Source organism: Silurus meridionalis, chromosome 6 (assembly GCF_014805685.1).
Source record: "Silurus meridionalis isolate SWU-2019-XX chromosome 6, ASM1480568v1, whole genome shotgun sequence".
In the NCBI taxonomy this organism is placed as follows: Eukaryota; Metazoa; Chordata; class Actinopteri; order Siluriformes; family Siluridae; genus Silurus; species Silurus meridionalis.
The window spans coordinates 16,653,390-16,663,302 of NC_060889.1; the positions used below are offsets into that span (position 1 = coordinate 16,653,390).

At 36.4% G+C, this 9,913-nt stretch overlaps 1 protein-coding gene across 1 annotated transcript; it reads left to right on the forward strand.

Annotated features, from left to right (window-relative positions):
* The first annotated feature begins 4,564 nt into the window (after positions 1-4,564).
* Positions 4,565-5,964, forward strand: sod3a (superoxide dismutase 3, extracellular a). Its single transcript, XM_046852005.1, has 3 exons — positions 4,565-4,637; positions 4,774-5,500; positions 5,833-5,964. The coding sequence occupies exons 1-2, from the start codon at positions 4,635-4,637 to the stop codon at positions 5,440-5,442; spliced, it is 672 nt and encodes a 223-aa protein (XP_046707961.1). The 5' UTR covers positions 4,565-4,634; the 3' UTR covers positions 5,443-5,500; positions 5,833-5,964.
* Positions 5,965-9,913: the final 3,949 nt, after the last annotated feature.

Consider the following 9,913-nt stretch of genomic DNA (forward strand, 5'->3'; position numbering starts at 1 on the left):
ATAAATCTCTGCAAGTATTTACATTTTCAAATGATCACTTCTTCAACATTTTCACTAGCCACTAACGATTTTTAACAAATCATGCACTACGTTGCATCATGTTTGTACAGATTATCAATTACGTAACATACAAAAATCAACTTGGAGGCCAGCTAGCTTTAATCTAATATTGAACTTTTTTATTTAAGTTTTCCTTTTAATATTGTCATTTTTAAATTCACTCCAATGCAAGTGTGATTTAAAAAAAAGAATAACAACAAAAAATTTGATGCAGCTCACTGGTAAGTGGCGCTATGGTCACCTATTTTTAGAAATATATACCATGTTGGTGACCCCTGATGTATACAGTGGTAGACAAAGTACACAAAGCATGTTGTTGAGTTAAAGTAGTAACTCCAGTAAAAATAAAAGTGCTCTCTTTAAAATTTCACTTGGGTAAAATTACAAAAGTATTTGCCTTTAAATATACTTAAATATCCAAAGTATTATGTTTTTTTTTAATGGCTATAATGTTCTTATTATTTTTTGTCACAAGACTTTAAAGTCTCTTTAAAAGACTTTGTTACTCTTAGCACACCAATCTATTGATAATAATAATATTCATGAGTCAAACACTGATTGATATTTAATCAAAACCTGCTTCTACTACTTAGAGTCTGGATTTTCTTCCATTAGTTATTACTATTAAAAAGTTCTGCTTGCTATTGAACTGATGCTGAACTGTATGTTGGTGATAAGTAGATACCACCAAGCTCCAATCAAAACAAGTTTAAAACAGAGCGTGCGCTCGACCCTGATTGGTGGTTTGCTGCGTGCTTGACCAGTTAAGATTTTGTCCACACATAAATATGATTTTGCGACTGATTTAGCAAAATATAGTTGAGTAAAAAGTATGATATTTGACTTTGAAATATATAAGTTTTAATAAAAGTTTCTCCAAATTGAAATACTTCAGTAAAGTACAGATATGTGAAAAAGCTACTTAAGTACATAAACTAATTACATTTACTTTGTTACTGTCCAACACTGCATATATAATGAAAATGTAACTCAACTTACAATAATGCTGAATATATGTGCGCTTAATTGATTATTGTACTATGGGAGATTAAATAAATAAGTGGTAAAATAAAAAGTTAACAGATTTTTCTTATTTCTGTGCATCCCAGTACCTAATATTCCACAGCCCAGTGGTTAGGGACCCCCGTACTAGAAAAGGTTCTGATGTAAAATATCAGATTTCCTTAAAGAAAGAAAAAAATAACAGAGCATTGTGTTGAGATTACAATACACGTTATTCTGCAGAACTGGATTTCTTTTGCAAAAAGTAATAAGCACAAGCTAAATAGAATAATTGTTGTGGGTTTTTTTAAAGTTAAATCCCTTGTCACTTGTACTTGACTTAGTCATTACTTCTTGAAATTACATTTTTTCAGCTGATTATATCAGGTTGAATAGGTTTATATATGTATATATAATATATATATAAATGTGAGTTGTGGTAGCTCAGGGAATAGAATGTTGGACTCCTGATAAGAAGGTCATGGGTTCAAATTCAAAGACCACCAAGCTGCCACTGATGGGCCCTTGAGCAAGACCATTAACCCTCAATTGCTCATCTGTATAAAAACTGAGATAACTGTAAGACTTTCTGGATAAGAGCATCTGTCAAATGTCATGCATGTAAATATAACCCTAATGTATGGTTCTGTAAAGTCATGCAAGTTGAATATGATTTCTGAGCACTTTCTCCTTCACCACTGTTTCCCACACATAGGCATCTATCTATCTTCCAGACAAAGGGTCTCCAAATAATCTCCATTTTATTGACTTTTGAGGTGACTGCAGGGTGTTTTCATTTGTATTCATTCATGACCACTTTTCAGTTGCATTTTTGTATACTGTGTGCTGCAATAAATTAGGTTCCCACTAATTCTGTATTATAGTGATTTACATTTTCAAATATATACGTAGTAATTAAATTAAGATTGAAGTCATATGTATGATAGTAATATGCATGTCATTGCATGTGACAATATATGGACACCCCACCCCCACCCTCTTGAAAAATGTTCTTGTGTGAAACCGATGTGTGATGTAAAAAAGGTTGGGGATTGCTGTTCTAGACCATTTACCCTAAACAAGGACGCCTGGAGCATAAAGCACAATCATACAAACACTCAGTTGCCAGTAACGCATTTCTTTGGAATGGGAAATGAATCCAGAGTACACAGAGAAGAAGAACCTGAAAACACAATGCACACAGGACACATGCAGCATATGGCATTTTTGTTGATACCCAGACATGATCATTCATATGTGGTTCTTCCCCAAATTGACATTCCCCCAAAATCAACATTTATTCCCGTCCAGAGTTGCAGTAATGTTTCACCAAGATCTTGTTTTGATGATGGGAAGAGTCAAGTCTTCTCCAGCACATCCCAAAAACTGTTTGTATGATTGTGCTTTATGCTCCAGGTGTCCTTGTGTAGGGTAAAAGAATATTTTTCAAGAGGGTGGGGGTGGGGTGTCCATATATTGTCACATGCAATGACATGCATACTACTATCATACATATGACTTCAATCTTAATTTAATTACTACTAGCCAAGATTGTTGCATCAGTTAATCCACCTCTCTTCTTACCCTGATGCACCCATCACTCTGGAACAGGGTAAATCTGGACTCATCAGACCACATGACCTTTTTCCATTGCTCCAGTGTCCAATCTGTTTGCTCCCTAACAAATTGTAGCCTTTTTTCCCAGATTAGCCTCACTGATAAGTGGTTTTCTTAAGGCTACACAGCTGTTTAGTTCCAATCCCTTAAATTTCCTTTGCATTGTGTAGATAGATAGATAGATAGATAGATAGATAGATAGATAGATAGATAGATAGATAGATAGATAGATAGACAGACAGACAGACAGACAGACAGACAGACAGACAGACAATTGACAAGTGCAGATAATTATGTAAGTATATGTACAGCATGTTAATATATTTGTAAACATGCCCAGTAATTAAATATTAAGGCTATAGCAGTGAAGAGATGTGTAGACACTGCTGATAAGTACCAGTATTAAACATAGGCGTAAGTTTGACTGTTTTGACTGTCAATTTTTACGATCTGATTTCACCAAAAGTTTAAGTGATCGGCAACCACAATCATTCAAGATTTTTTTCCGACTAATTTTCTTCCTCGAGGATGATGGTTTCCCCACTATTCTTCCAGTTTTTAATAATGCTTTGGACAGTTCTTAACCCAATTTTAGTAGTTTCCTTAGATGTTTTCTTTGCTTGATGCATGCCAATAATTTGACCCTTCTGAAACAGATTAACATCTTTTCCACAACCACAGGATGTGTCTCCTGACATGGTTGTTTAATAAATGAGAAGCTACTCACTGCATCAGTTTGGGTTAAATAATTTGTTGCCAGCTGAAACATAATCATCTATGCAGTAATTATTCAAACTGGAGGCTCTTACTTATTTGTTCAGTTAAATCCAGGTCGTGATTTTTTTTTTGGACAGGCAGTACATTTTGTAGCTTTACAATTTGCCTTTGAATTAGGACACCCAAACCTGTTATGCCCTGTGCAGAGTGTGCCAAGGTTGGTGTCGAACAAACTAACTAATGCTTTTGTGGCTGGATGGGTCCGTATTAGTCTTGAGATTACCAGGTACCACAATTTAAAGGAACATGACCAACCTGTGTTTTGTACATTAACTATATGCAGTGATTTATTGCTTCTTTATTTCTTTTGGCACAAACACATTTTTTTGGAAAAAAAAATTGTATAGCAGAATAAATCAGATCCTTTAAATTTCCCAAGTCCTGTCCCAGCACTGCTATTATATTAGAATGAATCAGCTAATGCAGAAGACAATCGTTGCCACTGACACAGGTAATTACGCCACCTGGGCATTTCTAACAAGCCACATAACAGCATCTGGATCATTGCATGTAACTCGCGACTAATGGTGATAGGGACAATGAAGTTAATATTACGACAAAGATTTTTGCGATGCTCTCAATATCCAAGGCTAATCTAAAATACTGTTTTTTTTTCCTCTAGTCTCACTTTTACAGGTAATTAAGTAATAGTTCAGTTGTGTGTGAAATAGGCCTGGCAGACAGCCCTGTACATACACATACACAAACACACAGAAAGCTCAGAAAACAGAGAATTGTAGCTTGTGCCCAGTAACCTCGGCTTCTTTACCACAACTAAATCTATTCAATCTATCTAACTAAACAGTCCAAATCTGATTCCAAGTCCCAGAGTAATTTGATTATGCAAAGAAACCTATGAGAAACTATGTATTATTGCATTTTTAGGCAAAACATCGGAGCTAACCTTGTACTGCATACCATGACATTCACGAACAATAAATGACTAGAGGATGTACAGGATATGTAATCAGCAGACTAGCGATTTATATTTTTCTGCACAATAGCAAAACATTATATATATTTTATACTTTGCCCTCTAAAACTTTGTGTAGCTCCATGTAAATAAAGGCGATCAATAACGTATGTATCACGTCAGCGTGTTCTCAAACAGGAGTGGGTTGAAAGTCCAAGATTTCACATTTCACCTGACGACTTTGCTGCGGTCGGGACTAACAGAAATGGTAATGTACATTTAGGGGATTATTGTGTGTTTGTATGGCCTGACTAGTTAGTATACTACAGCATATTTTGGGTAAAAAAAACTTGTCAGTGAATATAAATATGCATATCACAATTTCACTCATCTGCATGTTTCAGATGAAGCTAATTCACAAGGGAAATAGAATGTTACCACTACTTCTGACATGGGTAATACTTGTGCACACTGGAGAAGAAATCGTCTTTAATCCTAGCAAAACCTCTTTTGCTGAAGCTCCTATGGAGGTTACCCTGTTTAATGGAACTCTGTTTGCCACTTGTGAAGTCATACCTGACATTAATCTTCCTGCTGACCATCCCAAAATATATGGACAAGTTCTCTTCAAACAAGAATTCCCAGCAGGTATACTGCAAGTACTAGTTAATGTTTATGGCTTGCCCACTAATGACCAACAAAAACGAGCTATTCACATTCATCAGTATGGAGACCTGAGCCAAGGGTGCATCACTGCTGGTCCACACTACAATCCACTGGGGGTGAACCATCCTGCACACCCTGGTGATTTTGGCAACTATGCGCCCATTAATGGAACTATAAGGCAACACCTAAATGTGGAAAAAGGCACCCTTTTTGGTGGTCAGTCAATTTTGGGACGTGTTGTTGTGATCCATGAGAAGGAGGATGATTTAGGGTTAGGGCCAAATGAAGAGAGCAAACGAAGTGGGAATGCAGGAAGAAGGATCGCTGGATGTGTTATTGGCATTTCGCCTCCTAGCCTTTGGGAGAAACTCACCAGGGAGATGGAGGGAGGAAATAATGATAAGTAGCATGGCAAAACATGAAACATAGAATAGGAGGAGTGAGAGACAGATAAAGAAGACAAATTCTAGAAATCATGCAGAAATCATGATATTGCATAAGGAAATAGTGCAACATTTGGGAAAGAGATATGAATGTTCAAGCCAATGCACACAAGATATTTGATATCTAATTCATAATCCATAATAAACAAAAAAGTGCATTTCTAAACATATATAGATATTATCCACTAACCAACACTTTCCTTGCTGGTTTCTATAGTAAATCTTGTCTCATCTCATCTCATTTCATCTCAACTCAAAATACCATGTTTCAATGCTTGAGGTGACTATAATGGTGCATATATTTAAAAAAAATAATAATAAGTTGTACATTTGTGAACTACACAAAGAGTTTATCAGGAATATATCTAAGAAAATCTTGGGTCTGAGCCTATAAGAACTCGATGTCAACAACAGAGGCCTATAAGATTTATTATGTTCTCAGTTTAGGAACAAACCAAATGGGCAATATATTAAGGCGTAAAACTCGATCTTCTGTGTGTTTCTTTACAAGGTCCATTTGGGAACATTTTCCATCACAACACATTAACTGCATCCAATAAATAAGTTAAGAAACAACATGAGAGGTCATCATCAGTTATGTGTATGGCCAGGGTCAAGTTGAGTGGACTGGAGTGATCTGCATGCAACACTGGTATTTAAACAGTAGAAATAATGGTAGAAACAGTAGATACTGGCTAATTGTAAATGTAGAATAAATTGAGTGTATGTTTTCACTATTATATAGGCAGTTTGATAGAAACAATTCTTAACCGTAAGTCTTTAAGACTAATGTAAATAATAATTACTATTAAAAAAATACTTAAAAAATAAGTACTCATACTAGAATTTTCAGTATGCATACTTAAAAAACTAGTATTATTTTTTAGATTTTGTAAAAATACAAGTATGAATACTTAAATATACATAGAAGTATGCAGAATGAATATAATTGTATTATCCATTATGTTTTTCATTTCAAAGTTTGTATCCAGAGGTGGGAAGTATTGAAGTACAAATACTCTGTTACTATACTTAAGTAGATTTTTTCTGGTGTCAGTACTTCACTTCTTATTTATTCAACTTTTAATTCACAAATATCTGTACTTTCTACTTCTTACATTTTTATACCAGACTTGTTACTTTAGTTTTAATCAATTTGGGGACATGATCGATATTTTTCTTGTCATTGCGCCGTTTTCAGCCCATCAAACTGTTTCCTGTCATTGTGCGGCTTTTTCAATCTGCCACTCGTGTATCATTTCTGGCTCTCACACACCACAGCTGTAGACTAGTTTACATTGCTAACAACAAGCAGGGCAGAAGGCAAAGAGAAGTATGTGGTTAATGTGGATGAGACAGAGGGTGTCAGTGATGTAAACATGACTGGGAACAGAGACATTTCTGATCACCTGATCATCATCTTTTCTCTGCTTGTGTTCTATATGGTGGATGTTCAGCCTGAATACATTCATTAGGTAACACAGTTGTAATGCTTTTGTATTAATATATTAATATGACGTGAGGTTCAGTTACCAGTGTGACACTAAAACAGGTGGTAATAATAGCTACTTTTTACTTAAGTGCATGTCGGACTTCTTTACTTTGAGTAAAAAAGTGAAGTCAGTACATCAACTTTTACCAGAGTCTTTTAAAATATGAGTATCTGTACTTCTACTTGAGTAAAGGACAATTCAATTTTGCCACCTCTGATTGGATCTACTCCTACATTAGAAAATCTGTAAGACGTAGAGCATATGGAAAGCTTATTAAATGTCTCATTTTAAAACTAGCAAAACTTATTGAATTATTCTGTTTTAAAAATCCCTAATAGTTAGGATTGCTTATTCTTGACATAAGCTTAACTGTGTATAAAGTGTAATGCAGATTAAAGGGTTAAAGAGGGTTAAAGTTGTTAAAACACCCTCTAAAATGCAGCATGATTGCAAATTATGCAACCATTATATGGCAAAAAGACCATATTCAACTTACATGTTTGATTCGATTCAAAGTTGTGTTAGCTCACATTTGGCATTAATGTATATTAACTGTACATTGCATTCACACATTCATATACTCACATCTCATAGGACACCTGACAGATCGAGTGGCATCATTTTCCTCTTAGCTCTAGTGGCACCCCCTCAAAGTCAATCATCTCTCTGAATGTAAAGCACCAGGGGCTGTCAGTCAGGGATGCTGTGGGCTTTTTTTCCAGTGGTGGACAGCACGGCTCCATACCCAGGACTATGAGCTATATGTTCCGACACCTTTCCATCATAGCCAGTATGAATCTTTTTTTAGCAATTTATGCTACGGTAGCTTTTCTATGGGATCAGACCGGACAAATTAGCCTTCACTCCCAACTCGCATCAGTGAGTCTCAACCGCCCATGACTCTCTCATCGGTTCATTACCTTTTCTTCCTTAGACCACTTTTGTTCCAACACCCAACACAAACTGCTGTTTTATAAATTCTCAGTCAGTCATTTAGCCACTACAATCAGGCCCTTGTCAGTTATGATCAGATCCTTATGCTTGCCCGTCTACATTTAATTTTTCTTAATGGATAATAGATGGAAGAAACAAGTGTATATACATGCTTTCCAAAATTCTTACCTGGCTAACCCTACTCGTGCTCAGATCTGACAGCTTCTTCTTATTCTTCTATGAATAATTGAACAGTGTCTGTGTGCATTCTCCTTAACCAACGTGTTGTTCTTTGTCTAAAACAACCCAAGAGTAAGTTGGGAATACCTTTCTTTCCTGTGGAGTAGCTGTGGCAGGAGACTGACGATCTGACGCTGAGACAGTGGGGGCGTGTGATGGGAAGGCTGGGCTGATGTGTGGGATGGAGGGTGTGAAGAAGATAGTCGACTTCAATCGGCATCATATCAACATCTTGATCCTCCCCCCCAAGAGTCCGCTGAAGCAGAAACAAGTTAAGCAGTGGCAGAGAAAGTCGTAATGAATTGGGTGGGCTTCTCTTCTGTCATAAATAGTGACTCAGATGATCTATGGGAGCAATGAAAAGATGATGCAAAGCCGAAACTCCCTCTGTGCCTGCAAAGTATTCAGAGAGGTTGTTACCAAACTTAGAATTCAAACCTCAAGTCCATACCTGTAGCTAGAACCCTGTGTCTTCTTCATGCAATTCCAGAACACTCATTCCAAAAGATCTCACCTTCAGTGTTTTTTTTAGCCTTCAGTGTCATAAGAAATAATATTAAATATTGGTCAATATTTAATCCTGTCTTGTATAGTGCAAGAAAAATGTCTGTCATCTCCACTCAACGTTTGTTCCTTATGTATTTCATAAAAATAAGTGAATTCATATCTAAATTAGCATTTTATTATAAATCACTTTTCAGCACTATTCTCTTGCAGTATGAGATCCTGCATCTGATGTGTTGAACATTTTCCAACATCCAAAATGCACATTTACACAAACCTTCCTAAGAAAAGGCAAGAGGTCTCCCAGTGTTCTATGTGGCTAATTTTCCATAATCACTTGTGGGCTAGTCTGGGACTGCGCTGGCTCGGCTCATGGCTTCAATAGAGCATAATTCAGTCTGTCGTTCTATATAGCCCGCCAACATGACGCATCAGCTGGCATCCCGCCTCACCCTTCGCCTGGCTTCTCCAGAATTTCTGCCCATATGATTGAGAAGGAGTGTGTCATTGTGATTGTATGTGTGTGAGTGAATATAGCAAAGTGAGATCAAAAATAGAAAAGCCATGCCTTCTGCAGAATACGCAATTGGGTTTTTGGCTTAGATCAGGCATTTGCTCAGAAAAACCGACTGCCAGCTGAGTCCATGCTGAGATGATGTGTGTGGGTGTGTGTGTAGCCTGAATTGGAATAGAAAAAAAACTGAATACTAAAAAATAAGCAAAACAAAAATGCACACAGAAGCTACCTCTTTGCAAGAGAAATAAGGTATTTACAGGATGTTGATTTAGCACATGCACAAGAGTGTAGATTCCAGTAGTGCTGCTCTTGGACACTGGCATTAAGGTCTGTGTGCTGCATGCACAGGGGTTCGGTCTGGTGTACAGATTGCTTTCTGGTGGAGTTGTTTACAATGTGTTTTTGATATTTGTGTTACAAGAATAATACAACTGACTGCCATCAGCTTAATATTTTAACGCGTTAATAAGTGCATAGAAGTTACGAATAGCACAAAAAACCCGCAATATGAAATTGATGCATTGAGATTTTGAGAAAATATATATTAATATTTAATGAAACAGGTATACCATATCAGATAGACTAGGACATAAACCGAATGCCAGAAAAAATAAAAAAAAAAAAAAAAAAAAATAACACACCCAGTATCCCATCACATTTATCTGTTTTCTCTCAACAGAGAAAGCACAGTTCATTTTGCATTATAAGGCACATGCAGCAAAAAAGCGGAGTGCAGCCACAATCAACA